At 50.5% G+C, this 20,264-nt stretch overlaps 1 protein-coding gene across 2 annotated transcripts; it reads right to left on the bottom strand.

Annotated features, from left to right (window-relative positions):
• Positions 1 to 5,277: 5,277 nt before the first annotated feature.
• Positions 5,278 to 10,538, bottom strand: LOC124707930 (probable serine/threonine-protein kinase PBL3). 2 transcript variants are annotated; one of them, XM_047239613.1, is made up of 6 exons: positions 10,063 to 10,538; positions 8,730 to 9,085; positions 8,395 to 8,530; positions 7,812 to 7,948; positions 7,596 to 7,719; positions 5,278 to 6,046 (listed from the first exon to the last, which is right to left on the bottom strand). In XM_047239613.1, the coding sequence occupies exons 1-6, from the start codon at positions 10,109 to 10,111 to the stop codon at positions 5,571 to 5,573; spliced, it is 1,278 nt and encodes a 425-aa protein (XP_047095569.1). In that variant the 5' UTR covers positions 10,112 to 10,538; the 3' UTR covers positions 5,278 to 5,570. The 2 variants fall into 2 exon arrangements, with proteins under 2 accessions (XP_047095569.1, XP_047095570.1); XM_047239614.1 differs by having other exon boundaries at positions 7,812 to 7,939.
• Between the last annotated feature and the right edge of the window lie 9,726 nt (positions 10,539 to 20,264).

Below are 20,264 nucleotides of genomic sequence, written 5' to 3'. Positions count from 1 at the left end.
GCCGGGGTGGTACTCGACGGTGAAGTCGAAGCCGAAGAGCTTGCTGGTCCACTGGTGTTGCGGCACGGTGGAGAGGCGCTGATCCAGCAAGAATTTCAGGCTGTAGTGGTCCGTGCGCACACGGAATGTCCGGCCCCAAAGATACGCCCGCCAGTGGCGCACCGCCTGGACCAGCCCGATCAGCTCGCGCTCATATGCGGCGATCTTGTGGTGGCGCGCGGCGAAGGGGCGACTGAAGAAAGCGAGTGGACCCTCGCCCTGGTGAAGGACGGCGCCGAAGCCAATGCCGGAGGCGTCGCCGTCCACCAAGAACGGCTAGTCGAAATCCGGCATCTGAAGAACGGGACCCGTCGTGAGTGCCCGCCGCGAGGCGACGAAGGCCGTGGCCGCCTCCTCGTCCCAAGAGAAGGCGTCGCGGCGAAGCAGGCGCGTGAGGGGCGCGGCGATGAGGCCGAAGTGCTGGATGTATCGCCGGTAGTATCCTGCGAGGCCCAAAAATCAGCGAAGAGCTCGTGGCGACTGGGGCGTCGGCCAGGCGGCGACGGCAGCGACCTTGTCCGCATCCATCGCGACACCGTCGGCGGAGATGACGTGGCCCGAGTATGCGACGGAGGTCGTGCCAAACCAGCACTTCGAGCGCTTGAGGTGAAGACGATGCACTCGAAGCTCGTTGAAGATGATGGCCACGTGCTGCAGGTGCTCCGCCCAGGATGCGTTGTAGATCAAAATATCATCAAAAAAAACAAGCACAAAGCGGCGTAAGTAGGGGCTGAGCACGTCGTTCATCAGAGCCTGGAAGGTCGCCGGCGCATTGGAGAGGCCGAACGGCATCACCAAAAACTCGTAGTGGCCATGGTGAGTGCGGAACGCCGTCTTGGCGATGTCGTCCGGGTGCATGCGCACCTGATGATAGCCCGAGCGCAAGTCGAGCTTGGTGAAGAAGCGCGCGCCGTGCAGCTCATCCAGGAGCTCATCCACGACGGGGATGGGGAACTTGTCCTTGGACGTGACGGTGTTGAGGGCGCGGAAGTCGATGCAGAAACGCCACGTGCCGTCGGTCTTGCGCACCAGGAGCACGGGGGCGCAGATGGTGACGTCGAGATCCGGATGATGCCCTGAGCGAGCATGACCGCCACCGACGCTTGAGCTCGTCCTTCTGCAGCTGGGGGTACCGGTATGGCCGCACAGCTACGGGTGCCGTGTTTGGCAGCAGGTGGATGCGGTGGTCACAGGGTCGCGAGGGAGGGAGGCCCTGCGGCTCGTCGAAGAGGTCGCCGTGCTGCTGCAGTAAGTCGGCCAGGAGCGGATGCGCCTCGTCTAGCGCGGCGGCCATCAGGTGTAGCTGCGGGGATGTGCCAGTGCTGCCCATGCCCGTCCAGTGAACACGGCGGCCGCCCTCGCGCTAGAAGATGAGGAACAGCACGTCGAGGTCGCACAGGATGGGGCCTAAGGTGCTCAGGAAGTCGAGCCCGAGGATGAAGTCGTAGCAGCCCAAGTCGAGGCCGACGCAGTCGATGGAGAATGGCTCGTCGCCTACAAGCACGGGAACCTGGCGCGCCACGCCCTGGCACGTAAGACGATCCCCGTTGGCGACGATGACGCTGTACGTCTCCGAGCCTGCCGGTTGGAGAGCGAGGCGGCGCATGGCGGTGCTGGACAGGAAGTTGTGTGTGGAGCCCGTGTCCACCAGCACAGTTAGACGCTCCCCATTGATCGTCACCGGAAGCAGCATCGTCTTTGCCGTTTTGATGCCCGCCATAGCATGGAGAGACACGACGAAGGCGGACGCGTCGACTGGCGCGTAGGTCGTGACACCGGCCTCAGTGACGGTGGCGGCCGCGAGCTCGGCGGTGAGGGCCTCAACGTCGGCGTCATCGATGGTCTCCAAGTAGAAGAGGCGGGCGCACGTGTGGCCCGACGCGTACTTTTCGTCGCAGTTGAAGCACAGCCCCTGGCGGCGCCGCTCAAGCTGCTCCGCAGCCGTCAGCCGCTTGAAGGGGCGAGTCAGCGCAGGAGGGCCTGCGGGCGCAGCGGCCAGTGCGGGACGCGGCGGGGCGGTGGGGGTCGGGGCGGGTCGGGGCACGGGCCGAGCGCTGCCACGTTGCGCGTAGACCTGCTGCATGGCGAGGGCGCGCTGCTCGTCGGCTCGTGCGTAGTACATGGCCGTCTGCAGGTCCGTCGGCTCGCGCATCTCGACGTCGACGCGGATGTAGTCGGGGAGGCCGCCGACGAAGAGATCGGCGCGCTGCCGTGCCGAGACACCCGGGGCATGGCACGCGAGTGCCTGAAAGCGGTCGGCGAAGTCCTGGACCGTGGTGGTGAAGGCGAGGCGTCCCGGCTCGGCGAGGCGGCTGCCACGGAGGGTCGGCCCAAACCGCTGGAGGCACAGGTCGCGGAAACGCTCCCAAGGCGGCATCCCGCCCTCGTCCTGCTCGAGGGCGTAGTACCAAGTCTGCGCGGCGCCCCGTAGGTGATAGGAGGCGATCCATGTGCGGTCGGTGCCGAGCGTCCGCTGCCCCGAAAACTCGCTCACACTGGTTCAGCCAGTTCAGGGGGGTCGGTGGCGCCGTCGTAGGTGGCGAACTCCAGCTTAGTGAAGCGGGGCGGCTGCTGTGCCACGGGCGGGACCACGGGGGCGCCCTCCTGGCTGGTCGGGTTGACGGACGTGCTCGCGGCGAAGGGCCCCGGAAACCCGCCAGGGCCGCCAAGGCGGTGGGCGGGCTACTGGACCGTCGTCCGCACCGCAGTATGAGTGTAGACGGGTGCCACGTCGGTCCATGTGGGAATCGGCGAGGGCGACGGCGGCCACCACGCGGGCCGGCCATTGCTGGCGGCGGAGGCGGCCGGTGGGGGCGGCGGGTGCTGGCCGGCCTTGATCTCCGCGAGCTCGAAGCGGATGGCGCGGAGGCTATCGGCGAGGTCCGCCAAAGTAGCGGGCAGGAGGTCGAGGCCCGTGGGGACGGCGGCGGCCTGGTCTCCGGTGGCGGCGGCGGCCCCCTGCAGCGCGTGGGCGCCGGTCATGGCGGCGGTGGACGTGGCGGCGATGGTGTCGACGGGGGGGCTGTTGGAGCCCATAAGACCTAGGCAATCTGATACCAAAGTGGTAGAGGCTAGGGTTCTACCGGGTCTAGGGCGGAGGTTGTAAGGGTGGAAGTGAGGGCGGAGAGGTTGGAGAGCTCGGCGCCGGCGGGCCGGGCGCCGTCGCGGAGGAAGGAGGCGGCGGCTAGGGTTGGTGCGACGGGCTAGGGTTCTCCCGTCTCCCTTCAGGAGACGAGACAGTAATGATACTGAATTATTGTCTGATTAATCTCGAAGGGATACAAGTGTTTATATAGGAGGACGGCCTCCTCGAAACCCTAATTTACTTGGGCTAAGCCCACAACTAGCCACTACCAAGGAGGCATGTTAAAGGTGAAGCTTGAGACTGACATAAGATTCCACTCGAGTGATGGAGGGGTTACAACGTAAGCATGCAGAGAGTTGAAGCCTATTTCAGCGGGAGCACAATAGGCATGTTGTTCGGACTAGAGCTTAGGGTTTGAGGGATGTGTGAAACTTAGCATCTGTCGGGTATGACTGATGGTTATGGGACCTGAGGTGGTGTGGGTTAGCTACCTGTTAGATCTTGTCCAACACTGTGGATGCTCGACGCGGTAACAACGGCGAGGCGTGTGGACAAGCACGGGACACAACGACGGACCAGGGCACAAGCGGTCAGATAGCTAGTTTAACATGTGTGCAGGAGGTGCTGAATTAGTGTTGGCGAGTATCAGATTAAATGTGGTGACTGGTCTATCGGGATTGATGTCGAGCGATCGACAAGAGTCAACCATGAGAAATCTGAGAAAGTGTTGGAAATTCTCAGATGTCAAAGGCGTAGTGAGTACACGGCCGTATATATATTCTATGATGTTCGGTGCACATGGCAAAGTGCAGGTGACGGGATACTGATGTTCGGTGCACATGGAAAAGTGCAGGTGACGGGATGCAGAAGGAGACGGATTATTGTAGCTGCAAGACATGTAGAAGACTATCAAAAAGATGAGACAACTGTGAATTTGATTCAAGGTGACAAAGGGCAACTGTGAAATTCATTTATTGGTCGATGTGTGATGGTGTCGAATAGGAAGGAAAAACTACAGTTGCAGGTGGAGTCACATGGAGTCAGGAAGTAGCGGCAGAGCTCATGAAAGACAACCAAGTCGAAGTGTATATGGTAGTTTGGCGCTTACACAAACTCAAGGTGGCGGAGAATATTCATCAAGGTGGAGTTTATTATGTTTGTGTCGAATATTATGTACAAAGAGGTTACATTAGGACTTGGAGTTGTATTAGGTGTGGATAGGTACCTGTGTTTGGAGTCGAACACGTTGTATCCTAGGACCTCCTATATGATAAGGGGACATCACATGTTGTAACCCATGACGATTTGATACTAGCAGGAACGCAAGGAGAGCCGACGGCTTATGCTGGTACCCAAGCTGGCCAAGTGCTGCGGTATTAATAGGAAGGAGCCCCGGTAGTCATGCCTAGCATAGTAGATAAGTTTGCTGAACTACATTAACAAATCTCGATGTCTTCACCGTGTTGTAATTGCTTGGTTTCTCGGTAGATCGATTGTGCACCTACAGTAACAGGTGCTAAGACGTTGATACCAACTCTAAAACTATGTTGGTTACTTGATGTTTAAAAGTGTGCTAACTTATACTGTGATTACAGTGCCATGATGCCCTCCTCCATATACATGTTCCCATTTCTAAAAATCAGGTGATGTGTTTTGATGCTTGTCAGTTACAGTATTGTTCAACTGTTTCACAATATATATTTTTTGTATCGAGGATATAAAACAAGCATATTGTTTGAGCAATAATTGATGGTTGAACAATGGGTTCTCATTTGGAAAAGTAGCACCAGTGCCAAAATAAAAATGGCTGGAGTCTACAAAGCATTATTTTGAAGAAATGAATCTTAATACCGTCTCATTTTGTCATGGACAAATGGATACAAAATGTAGAAGTTTATTTTGAAGAAAGTTGACAGAGTGTGGACAAGTAACATTAATGAACATTTTCTCACCGATTACAAGTTCACGTCGGATTACAAGTTTACAACGCTAATGACTGAAGGAATCTGGGCAGCGATATTGTTTCACTTACTAGTAGCATGTTTGACATGATATGATTTTGTCGCAGACAGACAATTACACACTTACTAGTGAGAGCAAAACACTTGAGGACCACTACGAGCACACAACGGGGCTGCAGGTTACGCTCCAGATGACACTAATGCAAAAACTAATTAAGAGGGAAAACTTTATACATGACAGCAAGCACATCTAAACTCGGAACTCTAATCAACATCCATTGTTTCAAGGAAACATCAAAAATGGTAATCACATCATGTTACACATGCACGGGCGTGAGGACGGAACTACAACTGCTGGTCACACAACCGCATATATACATCCTAGGTCTGTTACAAAGATTAGGCATACACAAAAGAATATATCAACTGCTACAGCAACATCCCTTAATAAAAAGCTTCCAAATCTCCAATCATAGTTTCTGCATCTAGTGCACTTGCGCAGTACTAGGATGGGACTCCGCCACCGGAAAAGGGAAAGCTGTGGCTGATGAGCGCCGCGGTGAAGGCTGCGCCCTCATGGGCCTGGGTGACCTCTGGACTGAACCACCCGATGAGGTCCTCTGGGTGTCAACCTGCGGTGCAGTCACACTGTACTTAGGGTCCTGTAGCTCCTCCAGCTTCTCTAGGACCTCGGACATCTGGGGCCGCATTTTGGCCTCTATGCAGATGCACTGCTGGGCGAGGCCTGCGATTGCGTGGGCGCCTTTCTTCGGGTACTGGCCACCCAGCTTCATGTCCATGATGCGGTACAGGCGGCGCTTGTCGCCTAGGTAGGGCTTTGTCCAGTCAACTAGGTGCTGTTCCGTTGTTGGTTTCGATTTGTCCAAGGCTCGCCTTCCTGTCAGCAGCTCGAGCAGCACAACACCAAAGCTATAGACGTCCGCCTTCACAGAGAGGCGACCTGTTTTGTTGTTTCCAGAATATGAGAACTAATGGAAGAATCCTATAGCTTTATCATTTATCTTCTGATAGGCCTATACCATGCACATATGAACTTCCTACTTGATATAAAATAATATTCAGCGGGTGCTCCGAACTGTTCTTTATATACGTATTAAAGAATGGACATGTGCACCTCTGGCACTGGTTGGTTTAAAGTGGAGTGAAACTTTTGGTCAAATGATATTTCATCTGACATCATGGTCATTCGGAACACAGGACCACCCAAAACTTGGTGCTCAAACCGGGCAAGAGTGTTTTAAAATCAAAATCCACGTCAGTGCTGAATTCCCTAAAAGCAAGTTTATTAGTTCGTGCAAAAAATTCCTAAAGGTCGCCCTGTATAAGAAATGGAGTCCATGATTCATGGCCATGAATACGAAACAAATAAGCACCATACAAACAAAAGGATGATTTTGTCAATTCATGTTACAGTATACTTCACCTAACATAAGCAAGATCCTATGTTGAGCATTGTGGCTCTACAAACAACCTCTAGATATAGATGACTATGTATAATTTTAACGGAATGGCAAACATTATGTCGAATAAGCTACCTCGAATAGAAACAAAGATACACTTTGTAAAGTATTCATACATGTCTACACACTCGTTTGATTAATGTTAATCTTCTAAATGAACCTGACACTTTTGTTTCGAATCTTACAACCTCTGGTTTGTTTACGGTTAAATCTATGTATGAAGACTTGATGAATGACCATACGCCTTTTCTACGCAAATACTTATGGAAGCTTAAAATTCCGTTGAAGATCAAAATTTTCATGTGGTTTCTTCATAATAAGGTTTTGTTAACCAAAGATAATCTTGCAAAGAGGAATTGGAAAGGGTGTACGAAAGCTTGTTTCTGTGGTGCACAAGAATCCATCGAACATCTTTTTATAGCTTGTCCTTTTTCAAAATTACTTTGGCGCATGATATTTTTCGCTTTCAATCTCCCACCACCAACTAACATTACTAATATGTTTGGTAATTGGTTGAATGGTGTTGACAAAATATCAAAAGATAGAATACGCATTGGTGTGTCTGCTTTGTGTTGGTCAATATGGAGATGTCGAAATAATATTGTGTTTAACAATTCAACTACTTTTAATATTATGCAGGTTATCCATATGGTTGTTCACTGGGTGCAACAGTGGGCGTTACTCCTCCCTCAGGACCAGCGGGCATTTATGGATACTGGATGCAACCATCTCCAGACGGTCGTTCAGGGTATCTCGTCCCAGGCTGGATGGTGTCACACTAGTCGACTACAGGATGCTTAGTTCGCCTAGTTGCAGATTCAGTTTCAGTTTTATGATGTTTCGCTGGTTGATTTATGTATCCACCATGTGTGATCGGTGAATCTTTGTATCACATACTATTTTTTGTTTCGAACTTATTAATAAAGGCCGTGTGCATCCTCACGATGCAGAGGCTGGGGTGGATCCCCTTTTCGGAAAAAAACACTCATGGTTACGAACTATGAAAAGCAAAAGTGAGTATTTTCTAACCAGTTGCAATATATTCTGGAGCTGCATAACCTCTAGTACCCATGACTTGTGTAGAAACATGGGTTCTATCCCCGGTTGGACCTGCTTTTGCCAAGCCAAAGTCCGATAGTTTTGCATTGAACTCCTGAATTGGTGAAACAAAGCAAAATATTTATCAAAAAAATCAGAAGCCAATATTTGCTCAGAAGAGCAATGAGCAGCTATTTCCAGCCGTACCGAGTCAAGGAGAATATTTGATGCCTTGAAATCACGGTATATAACTTGATTTTCATCATCATGAAGAAACGATAAACCCCTGGCAGCCCCAATAGCAACTTTGAGTCTTATGCCCCAGGGTAAAGGGTCTGCACCACCTACAAGAGTATAATACTTTCATTGAACTTGGAATAGATATTCAGATACTAAACTCAAATGGATCTATATCAAGTTCAGCCTTTACCAAGGTACTCAAGAAAGCACTGACACTCTTCCAGAAATCGACAGAGATAATTATAGATGACATACCGATAATTTAATTTGCAATAAAGGAAACAAAAACGATAGGTTGCATATGTGGATAGTGCATGCATTAGTCCCATATGCTAGTTGTCAAAAAGTTATTCTCATACCTGTAGACAACTTTGCATCTGATTTTCTGCAAGTACAGTAGAACGGTATATATTACATCCATATGATATGGTGATTTCTCATATGGTGCAAAGTGCTGTTTTAGTATCAGGGGCATGTGCCCTCTTATTGTACAGACATTTTCCTATTTAACTTATGGATTTAAACAGTTGCAGTAGAAACAAATACTTACGTCTGAATAGATGATTCTCCAAACTTCCTTTAGGCATTAACTCATACACCAAAAGTCGGTTATCACCATCAGAACAATAGCCAATGAGCTTAACGAGATTCTGGTGATGAAGCTGGCCAAGATAATCAACCTCAGTCTGTAAGAGGGATGAAATTAGCGTCATGATTAGTGGCGGAGCTAGCCCAGAATTTTGGGGGGGCAAAACAGATTGTATGCAAAGTTTGGGGGGGGGGGGGGGGGGCGGTGGCCCCCTCTGACTTGCACATAGCTCCGCCAGTGATGATACATATTTTAAAAAACTGAATACAGAAACTTGAATGGTCAAGAAAACCTACCAGCCATTCCTTGTGACCCTGAAATCCTTCTGGTTTTAGCTTCTTGACAGCCACAACCATGCCAGTTCCTGGCTTTGAAGGAGCAAGAGTTTGTTCATCAATCCAGCCTTTATAGACACATCCAAATCCTCCTTCCCCAATAAGACTCTCTGGCCGGAAGTTCTTTGTTGCATTCTTTAGATCACCGAACAAGAATGCCTTCAGATATGGCGATGACAGAATTTCACCTTCTGTCCTAGGAGTAGGAAGCTCACTCTGATTTGTATAGGAATGGGTAAAAGTTGTCCGAGTAGAACCACTTCTGTTAGTCGAAGTATTCAACGATAAACCTGTTTTGCTATCACCTTTTGAAGGATCTGATGTCTCAACAAGATAGAAATATGCATAAGAACAGTGCGCACATTTCAAATCAATTCAGTGGAAAGATAATCTATCGGCAATTCTAGCAAATGCCAATGCTTCGTCAATGTTAACATACAATGGTAGTTCTAACTTCTAACTGTTAATCTGAAACTCTGCCATCTCGCAAATATACAACCTCTGCTAACAACATCCTATTCCAGTAGTGCACACATACATATAGTCATATACTAATTGCTATTTGCTTGAACTCTGATGCTGATTCTTGCAAGCTAGCCAAGTTAGTAATGAATCCACCTAGTCCAAGCCTCCATGTATGTGGTCCCCCAAAATTCATCATGCCAAATACAGTCCAAATATGTAGTCACCATGGCACTAATGACCTAGGAGACTGTTAGTTTTCCTTAAGACAAATCTTTGACCAACAATTAGTGTATTGGTATATATACTTTATGTGACATAAAATTTATGTCATTAGATTGGTATTCCAAAGTACTCTGTGCTTGTTTATGGTTATGATTTCGTATCACAGAAGTTACATACTGGCAGTGCAATTATTGGTCAGAAGCTTGTCCTACCGAACCTAATACGCAATGTACTTGAAACGGGGGAGTACTATATCTACGAAAAAAAAATTGAATAAATCATGTGGGGAAAAGTTTCTTCTTCTATGAAACAAATGTCTATCCTATCCACTAGCAGGTAAACCGGATGGGGAAAAGACCAAAGTGAGGGCACCCAAAGAAGGAAGCACAAGAGTAGTAGCAACAAGTAGCACTAACTCCCAACTCCCAAACACCAGTATGCTGAAAATGTTCGCACATCCAAAACATTTTGCATCACAAAAACAGACAGAGAAGCATCCATTCAGGAACCAAACAAGAACCATAGGCCATATCCACTACAAAGCAGAAGAGCACAGAGCAAGCTTAAACAGCTGCTGATTAACAAAGAAGAGTAGATGCGCACTCACATGCGGTGTTTTTATCCACCAACGCCGCCGTGTCCATACAATTCCCCATCCCTCCTCTCGCCTCTTCCTGCTTCTCGTTGCTCTCTGTATCACTCTCTTCTCCGGCCAAACTACCGGGCGCCCATCACGGACACGAGACCGTTACAAGATCTGGGCCTAACCCGACCACCAATTCACGGCAGAGGAAACCGTCGAGAAGCAGCACTAGACCACAACGGTAGCGTGCCAAGAAAATAGCACGTCGTGTCAACCCGGACAGAGACCTGCGCTGCTCGTACTTGCCGTACGTCAAGAAGCTTGGATGTGGTTTGGGAGGATTGCCGCTTCGGTTCCGAGATCGGGAGGAAGGAGGAGGTGACAAGGAGAGAGATGGAAAGGGCGGTGGGCTCTAGGTCGCTGTCGCGTGGGGTAGCCGCAGTCTTGCGGTGGCAGAGTGACGAAGTAGTGTTTCTTCCGTTGACGAACGAGTGTTTTCCTTTTTTGTTTGGAGCGTGTGCTGAGCGTCCCGGCATCAAATCCCTCCCCATCCTCCGGGTCGACGGCCGGCCACACGATGCAAATGATTAAATCAGTCAAAATAAAATAACTAAATGAGACAATAACCGCAAACCCTAGATCTCACTCTCGCCTTCCCCGCCACCGCACGCGACGTACGACGCAACCGCTCCGCCGCCAAGCACCTCTCCACCCATCGTGACCCCTGCTCCGGCGCTCTTGTTCCTATCCTTGAAGCCATGGATCGGGACCGCTCCTCCTACGGCAAGCGCCCGTATGACGACTACAACGGCGGCTACTCCCGCAACCGCGAGCACGATCTCCGTCAGAAGCTGGACCGCGAGCAGGAGGAGCACCGTCGCCAGCAGCGCCAGCGCGACCGCGACCTCGACCGGGCGGGCTCCTCGTCGTGGCGTTCCGAGGGGGAAGGACCACGTCAGGACACCCGGGCCCCCCCACCCCCTCCTCCTCCTCCATGCGGCCGTGATTCTAGCAAGAACGCGGGCCGGAGGAACCTCCGCCAGCCCCGTGCTCATCAAGGCCCTCCATCTGCTCCGCCTGTTGGGGATGGCACCGGCTCAGGGGAAGCCGCTGCAGCAAACCCCGATGCAGCCCACATTACCTGTTATAACTGTGGGAAACAGGGACATATCCAGGCTGACTGCATCGACGATCCGTTCTGCGTCAACTGCAAGAAAGTCGGCCACCTCTCGGCCATGTGTGCCGCCCTCGCCAAGGTTCTAGCTCCCTATTGGGCGGGTTTCGGCGGAGGGCGCCAGGGGTTCCTCTGCATTGATGTCCCTGACGAGGAGCTGCAACGCCCGGCCTCCAACTCGGCTACCGTCATCCTGGCTGGGGGGCGCCTCTCGGAAGAAGAAGTGGAAGAAGAGTTCAAGGACCTGGTTGACGAAAACTGGAACTGGCAAGTGCGGCAGCTCTCCGCCTCGGATTTCGCTGTTGTCTTCCCATCCAAAGAAAGTCTCCGTATTGCGATCCGTGGGGGCGGACTCACCCTACCAACGAGCAAAATCAAGGCCCTGGTCACCGTCCCGCTGGGTGACCCGCTTGCTACTGAGACTCTGGAAGAGGTTTGGGTCAAGCTTCTTGGGGTGCCGCCACCTCTGCGTCTTGCTGAACGACTGCTGCTGTCAACGCGTGAGGTGGGCCGCCCAATTTCTGTTGACGTTGACTCTCTTGCTCATCTGGAGACGCCGGTTAGGATGTCGTTTGGCTGCCGCAAGGGAGACGTGCTCCCAGAGTTTATCACTCTCTTCGTCAACCTGCAAGGATACCGTATCAAGATTCTCCGCGAGACTGTTGCTGCTGAAGACTCTCCCCCACGGACTCTCCCTAGTTTCCCTCCAGGCGATGACACAGGGGAGAGGGAAGACGACTGCGAAGAGACTGACGAAGACCGTGGGATGGGCGGCGGGGTAAGCACAGTAAGGACAAGCGATCCTCCGCCTCTGCGCCGGGCGCGGGAGGGGGCGGCCCGCGTAAATTGGTGCCGCTGGCGGCCGCACCAACCTCGTCGGTCTCCCCTTCTGCGGTTGTCGCGGCGCCCAACCTCACCATTCCTGACTCTGCCCGCAGCCAGTATGGCTCCAATCTGACCCCCACTGGAAACATTTTTCCCCTGGTGGCGCAAATCATCAAGGCCGCGGTTCCTACAAGCTCCAAACACCAGTCCCCTGAAGCTTCTGACAGCGACTTGCTCCTTCAACTTGACTTGCCTGATGATCTGTCGTCCGGGGAGATGCTTTCCCCGACTCCTGGGAAAGCTCTGAGGTTGTCCGAGGCTGAGAGGGTGGAGGTGGGCTGGATCACCCCTCCCTCTGCTTCGTCGGATCAGGAATACCGGCGGAACAGCGAGCGCAGGAGCAAAAGCAACCATGACCGCCCCTCTAGGAAGCTGATGCTGGAAGCGGCTGAGGCTGAAGCCACTTTGGAGACCCCTGTGCCTCCTCCTCAACCTCTGGGCCTCCATCACGCTCATGCGCTCTCTCTGGGTGACTCGCCCGCCTCGGGACAACTTCTGCTGCTTGATGCCCCAATCCCAGCCCTGGGGGTTGCGGTTGCCCGAGCGCCGCGATCCAAGGCCCCTCCGGCGGAAGCCCAGCGCAAAAGTGCGAGAGCTAAAGGGGCAACCGAAGGCCCGGTTCTGGAGCGTGCTATTCGTGCCACTGCCGAGAAGAACTCCATCTCCAAGTGCTCCACCGAAGTTACCGCTACCTCGTCCTCCGCCACGCCCGCGCCAGGTAACCCCAACTTCCCCTCTCCCTTTGTTGCTTTCCAAGATTCTTCGGTTGAGCATCTTGTTAAGGTGGCTAGACATAGTTGTATCCTGTTCAAATCATCGGAGGGGTCGCCTGCCCAAGCGGTGGCTCTGCTCCAAGCTCGTGAGCCCGCCCAAGCTGAATTGCTCTCAGCTAGAAGAAAGATTGAAGAGGAGGCGGCTAAAGGCAAGGAAGAGGCAGCGCGGGCAAGTGCTAACCAAAGGGAGGAAGGTACTTGTCCCGAGGGAGGTTCCGAGGGGGAACCAAGCTCGGGTCTTGGCAAAACAAGGAAGCTTGCGCCCAAGAAGAGGCGAATCGCCCGCAGACCTACCCCTGTTGGGCACCGGCCGGTAACCCGCCAAGCACGGGCGCTTAGCATGGTTCGCCAATGAGGGCCCTCTTCTGGAATATAAGGGGGTTCGGCCGTAGGGGGAGGCGAACCCTGCTCAAAGACTACCTCAGGCTTCACCACATTGATCTTGTTCTGCTGCAAGAAACCATTAAACAAGACTTCACAGATGCCGAGCTTGCCAGCCTTGAAGTGGGCGAGAAATTCTTCTGGTCCTGGCTCCCGGCGAATGGCCAATCGGGAGGCATGCTTTTGGGAGTTAGGGACAGTATGTTTGAGGTGGGGAGAATGGACAGGGGTCAATTCTTCCTTAGCCTCTCTATTCTTCACCGTGCTACTAAGAAAAAGCTGGAGGTCATTGGTATTTACGGCCCTGCGGACCACGCTCACTCCAGGGGGTTCCTGGACGAGATTACGGTCAAAATTGCCAACTGCGACCTGCCGATTCTCATGGGTGGAGACTTTAATCTTATCCGAACTGCCGAAGATAAGAACAACGACAATCTTAACTGGACGCTCATAGATCTCTTCAACAATAGTATTGCTTCTTGGGCCCTTAGGGAAATTCCGCGCACGGGGGCGCGTTATACCTGGTCGAACCATCAGCTCAATCATGTCCGCTCTGCCCTTGATCGTGTGTTTGTTTCTGCATCCTTTGAAGCCATTTTCCCCCTTCGCTCTCTGTCTGCCGAGACCAGCCTTGGTTCTGATCACACGCCGCTTGTTTTTGACACCGGGGAGGGCTTCCCCGTTCGTTCCAACAGCTTCTTCTTCGAGACTAGCTGGTTCGAGCGCCCCGACTTTGTCCCGCTGGTCCAGCTAACCTGGGCCAGGCTGCTGTCCAAGGTGGGCGGCTGCGACATCATAGACTGGTGGTCCTTCATGTCGACGGGACTAAGGCAGTACTTGAGGGGCTGGAACCAGAACCTGGGTAGGGACACCAGGGCTACAAAGAACGCTCTCTTGACTCAGATTGCCCAGCTCGATGTGATGGCTGACACATCTGGTCTGGACGAAGATGCCTGGGCATCTAGATATCACCTGGAAGAGCAGCTGCTGCATATTTATAGGATTGAAGAGGAGCACTGGAGACAGCGTGGCAGAGTCAGGTGGGCTCTGCAGGGTGACGCGAACACGGCCTATTTTCACGCCGTTGCCAATGGTAGAAGAAGGAAAAGCAATATTTCGGCGTTAATCACGGACAGCGGGACAATCACGGACCCAAAGCTCATCCAACAACATGTATATGATTTCTACAGGAACCTGCTTGGCTCTTCAGCCCCAACGATGTGTGGGCTGGCGCTAAGGATGGCAATTTTACCCACGGGTACGGGTACCTGCGGGTACTGTACCCATATGGGCAGGGTATGGGTACACTTTTTTGCCCATGGGTAGTACCCATACCCTACCCGCTAAGTCATGGGTAGGGCATGGGTATAGCCTCGTACCAGCGGGTATACCCATACCCTGCCCGTTTATTATCAATTAATTATGTGATACATCAAATTTTGTTGACTTATGAGTTAAAATATGAGAATGTGCTTTTTATATTTTGTTAATTTTTATGTACTCAACTACCTGTTATTGAGTTGAGATAATTCATTTTTTCAATCAAATTTGTTGTCGAGAAATGTAAAATTGCGAGTGACTTGTATACAATTTGACCTACCCACCGGGTACCCAATGGGTACGGGTACCCGCCGGGTATGGGTATGGGTAAAGTTTTATACCCGCGGGTACGGGTATGGGTGGAAATTTGTACCCATTGACTATACGGGCATGGGTATGGTATTGCTCTACCCTGCCCATACCCTACCCATTGCCATCCTTAGCTGGCGCCGGATACCTGGGATAGGTACTGTCGGGTTTCAGAGGAGGAGAATGCGAACCTGGCTCTCACATTCTCTGAAACTGAACTCGAAGCCATTGTTAAAGACATGAAGACTGACACTGCCCCGGGCCCGGACGGTTTTCCTGTTGCTTTCTTCAAGAATTTCTGGCCGCACGTCAAACTTGGTATTTTGCACATCCTCAATGACTTTGTGCTGGGGCGCATCGACATTTCTAGGCTCAACTTTGGAATCCTCTCGCTTATTCCGAAAGTTCCGGGCGCAGACCAAATCACTCAGTACAGACCGATTGCCTTGATCAACGTAATCTTTAAGATCATCTCCAAAGCCTATGCCTCTAGGTTGGATCCGGTTGCCCACAGGATTCTTTCCCCCAATCAGACTGCCTTTGTCAAAGGTAGAAACATCCTCGATGGCCCGCTCGCGCTGTTGGAAATTATCCACGATTTAAGGAAGAGAAAGCACAATGGGGTGCTTCTCAAACTTGACTTTGAAAAGGCCTACGACAGAGTGAATTGGGACTTCTTGGGAGAAGTCCTACGTTGCAAAGGTTTCGACGAAGGCTACATCCACAGGATCACCCAACTGGTTTCTGGGGGACAAACTGCTATCTCGATTAATGGTGAAGTGGGGCCGTTTTTCAGAAATAAGAGAGGGGTTCGCCAGGGAGGCCCCCTCTCACCGCTGCTTTTCAACTTCATTGGCGAGGCCCTGTCTGGTATTCTCTTTGCTGCCACCAAGGCTGGACACATCCACGGCCTGGTTCCGCACCTTTTGCCCGGGGGTATCTCCCACCTCCAGTACGCAGACGACACGCTCATCCTCATCCAGGGTTCGGATGAGGATATTGCCAATCTTAAATTCCTTCTGATGTGCTTCGAGGATATGTCTGGGCTCAAGATCAATTACCACAAAAGCGAGGTGTTTGTGCTGGGTCAGCGGTTCGGAGAGCGAACTACTATTGCTAACAAGCTTAACTGGAAGCTTGGCACCTTCCCCTTCATTTATCTGGGTCTCCCTATCTCCGGCAGAAAGTTAACGCTGGAGCAGTGGCTCTTTTTGGTGCGGAAACTCGCTGTAAAAATTGAACCATGGCTGGGAAGATTGATGTCGTCAGGGGGACGACTCATTCTTTCTAATGCGTGCCTTGATAATTGACGAGGGAACACCTCGGCAATGCCTACGTATTGTAGACTAGGGTTTCGGGAGAGAGCGACGATGGAGATTCCGGGAGCGAGATTAGGCACACGACGTACCCAGCTTCGGGTCCCCTCGGTGGAGGATCCCTACGTGCTGCTAGCAATCAGTATATGAGCATAATATGTTTACATGGTGTCGCCATAGGCGGAGCTATGTTGTCTATATTCTGTCTATCTGTTGTCCCCCCTATTTCGGGTGCCCTGGCTAGCTTTATATATGCAACCAGCCTAGGGTTTTACAAGAGTCCTAGTCGACTACTTCTTCGGGCTGCCTTGTTGGGCCTTCTCCATATTTGGTCTTCTCCATATTGGGCCGAGCCAGGTATACTAATAATGGGTATCCGAAGGGTATGCCCATGTCGATAGCCCCCGAGTTTATAGGGAAGTCGAAGACTTGTGTAGAAACTCCAAGCATAACCATCTCCGAAGTCGAAGAAATACAAGGCGAGGTCCATGTCGTAGATAATGTGTAGCGTAGATGATGTCGACGATTCTTAAAATTATCGGGTGCGCGGTAGCGCTCCCGATGGGAGTAGCCCCCGAGTCTATGGGCAAGTGCTTGCACTTGGGCATAGACTCAAGTTGTACTACTCGATGAAGAACTTAACTATATTTCCGGAGAACTTGATGAAATCCATGTGCTCCCGATGGGAGTAGGCTCCACTCGAGTCGTAGAATCGAGTTGAGTCTATAAACCTTGATTGTCATAGATGATGTCGAAGTTATTTTTCTATCGGGTGCGCGACCAGCGCTCCCGATGGGAGTAGCCCCCGAAGCTACACCAAGTGTTTGCACTTGGGTGTAGGCTCAACTTGCTTGTAATTTACTCCACAATTTTTCCTCTTTCTTATCGGGAGGGTGAACAATACTCTCGATAAGAGTAGCCCCCGAGCCTATGAGAAGGTGTTTGCACCTAGGCATAGGCTCAAGTTGTACTACTCGATAAACAACTTGGCGCTGCCCCACTTTTTATCGACTCCAGTCCGTTGCTATTTTTATTTGATATCCATATCTATATTGTACAGGGATAATGGTAATTGGGGCTAGTTCATCTGACGGATCAGGTACTAGTTAACTGCTCTAGTGGCAATCCGCAAAAACCTACTTCAAGATCACGTCCCTGGACATGATCTCGGGATACTGGTGCAAACTCGACAGGTGCCGCTTAAGGTCTTACCATTCTGTCGAGTCCCAGTCATGTTTATCGGGTCCACAGCGCGTCCGCTGGGATATTTCTTCACATCTGTTGATGTGGAAAAAGTAGCAGAGCGCAGTCTTTGGCGATGCCACGCCACACAGGACGGACCCGGGGTCTTACCTTCGCAGAGTTTTGCGGCATTCAGAGATTATTCGCGACTTTGGCGCTCTGAGAATATTTTGTCAAGTGCATTGTTCGGCTGATGCGATGACCCATTTTGCGGGTTCTTCTATATTTTTCTCGGGCTTGATGAGACAGCCGAAAGTATTGGGTTCTTCTATATTATCGGGTACATCACCGATGCTCTTGCTCGGAATAATATGACGAGTCAATGGACCCGAAGATTTGTCCACCTTTTTTTTTTTGTGTTCCTCCTTGATGAAAATTTCGTCGAGTTCCTCCTTGAAGAAAATTTCTTCGGGTCCTCCTTGAGGACAATGCTTCGGGTCCTCCCTGAGGAGAATTCTTCGGGTCCTCCCTGAGGAGAATTCTTCGGGTCCTCCCTGAGGAGAATTCTTCGGGTCCTCCCTGAAGAAGATTTCGTCGGGTGCTTTTTTGATTTCGTCGGGTTCCTCCCTGAAGAAGATTTCGTCGGGTGCGCGGTCAGCGCTCCCGATGGTGGTAGCCCCCCGAGGCTATGGTCGGGTGCACGCATCCGGACATAGGCTCAAGAACTTGTATAATTTGCTTTCTTCTGCACAAATAAACAAACTTTTTCTATCTTTTCCTTGACTCTCTTTTTCGCATGTGGTATCAGATGCTCAGATTCGATGATATGTAAAGTGAATATATGTCGCGCAGCCCCCGAGTGTCGGGTGCGACGAAAGTAAACGATAATCAACTTTGTACAAAATAAAAGAACACTTAGCTTTTTGGACACGACGAAGTCGATGCATGATGAAGTATTCGAGTGTAGATAAGAAATCTAGCCAAAGTAGAAACCACCAAATAGCAAATAATAGATGCCGCCAAATTGCTGATGAAGAAATAGCCGAGCCCCCGAGCGGTTAGGCGCGGCATCGAAATAAGTTGATGGAGTCCCGGCGTCATATTTGGTGAAGCCATTTAAGATGAAGCCATAAACAATAATATACGAAGATGAATCCCAGATGAAGTATTTTGAGATGAATCCATATTGAAGATTACGCCATTAAATATAGAGCATATATTGAAGATAAATCCGTCAATATCATAGAAGATGAATTCATTGGCCCAAACAATCCAGTAATAATCATAGAAGATAAATCCGCTGATATTATAAAAGATGAATCCATTGATCCGAAAAAAATAATTCTAGTAATAACCATAGAAGATGAATCCATTGTCCCGGAAACGCATCGGGTAATATTGTATAAGAGTGAACCAATAATAACCCGAAGAGAAACAATCCAGCAAGCTGAAGAAGATAAATCCACTATTCCGAAGAAAATAATTCCACTGAACCGGAGAAGATACATCCAGAGCCGAAGAAAAGAAATTCACCAAGTAACCGAATATATTTGTGGTAACGAAGTAATGGCTCAGCCACGAGTGTCGGGTGTATTTGCTGTAATAATGTAATGGTGCCACCCCCAAGTATCTGGGTGTAACGGAAGTAAATAATAATTGAATCTTGAAAGAGGGACACTTAGCTTTGTTATCGGATGCGGTGGCACCGACATGAAAGGAGATCGTGCGGTGGACACAGTCGTTGTACTCGCGCGGCGTCTGACCGGTAGCAGTTGATGAAGAAAACATAGTCGATGTGGCGGATCCGCGATGGTGAAATTATTCGCGACAGGTGAGCCCCGAGCGTACCAAGTGCGCAGCGGCGAAATAGTCGGAGCTTATTCCGATCTGCAATTTGTATTAAGGCGCAAAAAATCTTGCGAGCAAGTAACAACACAAACCGAAAAAATATCTAGCCATATGAATTTTGCAAATAATGATTAATTGAAAATATAGCACCTGATGATCCTTGTGTCAGATAAAATCACGGTGGCGACTGAGCCAAATTTTATTCGGCTGTATCGCGGTTCTTTTTAGTACCCGATACTTTTGTGCTTTCTTGACTGACTTGTATGGCCCGCCGATGACACAAGAATTTACACACGAACACACAAAATACTTCATAGTAATATTAGAGTATAAAGTAGTACAAGCATAATTTCAGTTGAATTTTAGAATTTAGGACACATCAAATAATAACTGAAGTAATATTATCTAATAATTTTCGAGTATGCAATACATTCAGATATCTAATCTTAGCTAAATAGCACTAGTGAACGAATAATATGGAAAAACAAATACTGGTAATTTCAGTACTTAGGGTCTAGTAATACTTAGCTCTGCCTTTTAGATGAAGGAAAACGTACGACTGTATGTTGGAACTTGTGAACAATGCGCTTCTCTTCAGGCAACTTGCGATACTTCTGGTCGGGTGATGCGCCTGTCCGCATGAGCTTCTCCTCGGCACTTGACCCGACTGTTTTTAATCAGTGGTTGTTCTTTTGGTTTCAGCAGTGCACGGTGACCCTGACTGATTTGACTAGCCATCGCGACGGCACATGTGCGAGAGCCGCCCAACGTCGTGTGGCCGTGAGGTAGTGTTGATGTTGGTTTTGGCCGCAGAGTCCAAATGGCAGTCCAAACGTCGGGTTGCAGCATAAACCATCTTCTCTGATGATCTTTATGTTGGATGAAATTGGGCCGATGATTTGCGGCGCAAATATGCTGTTGAGTATTTCGTCGTGGAGATTGATATGAACAGCCAGCGTTGTCCGTAGTCTTCGAGACATGATCGACAGAGGCGGGCACGGTTGCAGTCCAAGATGGTAATGATCCAAAGGACAGCAT

This window comes from Lolium rigidum, chromosome 4 (genome assembly GCF_022539505.1).
Source record: "Lolium rigidum isolate FL_2022 chromosome 4, APGP_CSIRO_Lrig_0.1, whole genome shotgun sequence".
Classification (NCBI taxonomy): Eukaryota; Viridiplantae; Streptophyta; class Magnoliopsida; order Poales; family Poaceae; genus Lolium; species Lolium rigidum.
This window is presented reverse-complemented; position numbering and strand designations above follow the sequence as displayed.

Excerpts from the sequence above, each read along its gene's own strand:
- LOC124707930 (XM_047239613.1), bottom strand. The coding sequence starts at position 10,111 with ATGGGGAATTGTATGGACACGGCGGCGTTGGTGGATAAAAACACCGCA. Across the intron at positions 9,086-10,062 it reads GGTGGATAAAAACACCGCAT|ATCCTTCAAAAGGTGATAGC; the intron begins GTGAGTGCGCAT and ends TTGAGACATCAG. Across the intron at positions 6,047-7,595 it reads TCCAGAATATATTGCAACTG|GTCGCCTCTCTGTGAAGGCG; the intron begins GTTAGAAAATAC and ends ACAACAAAACAG.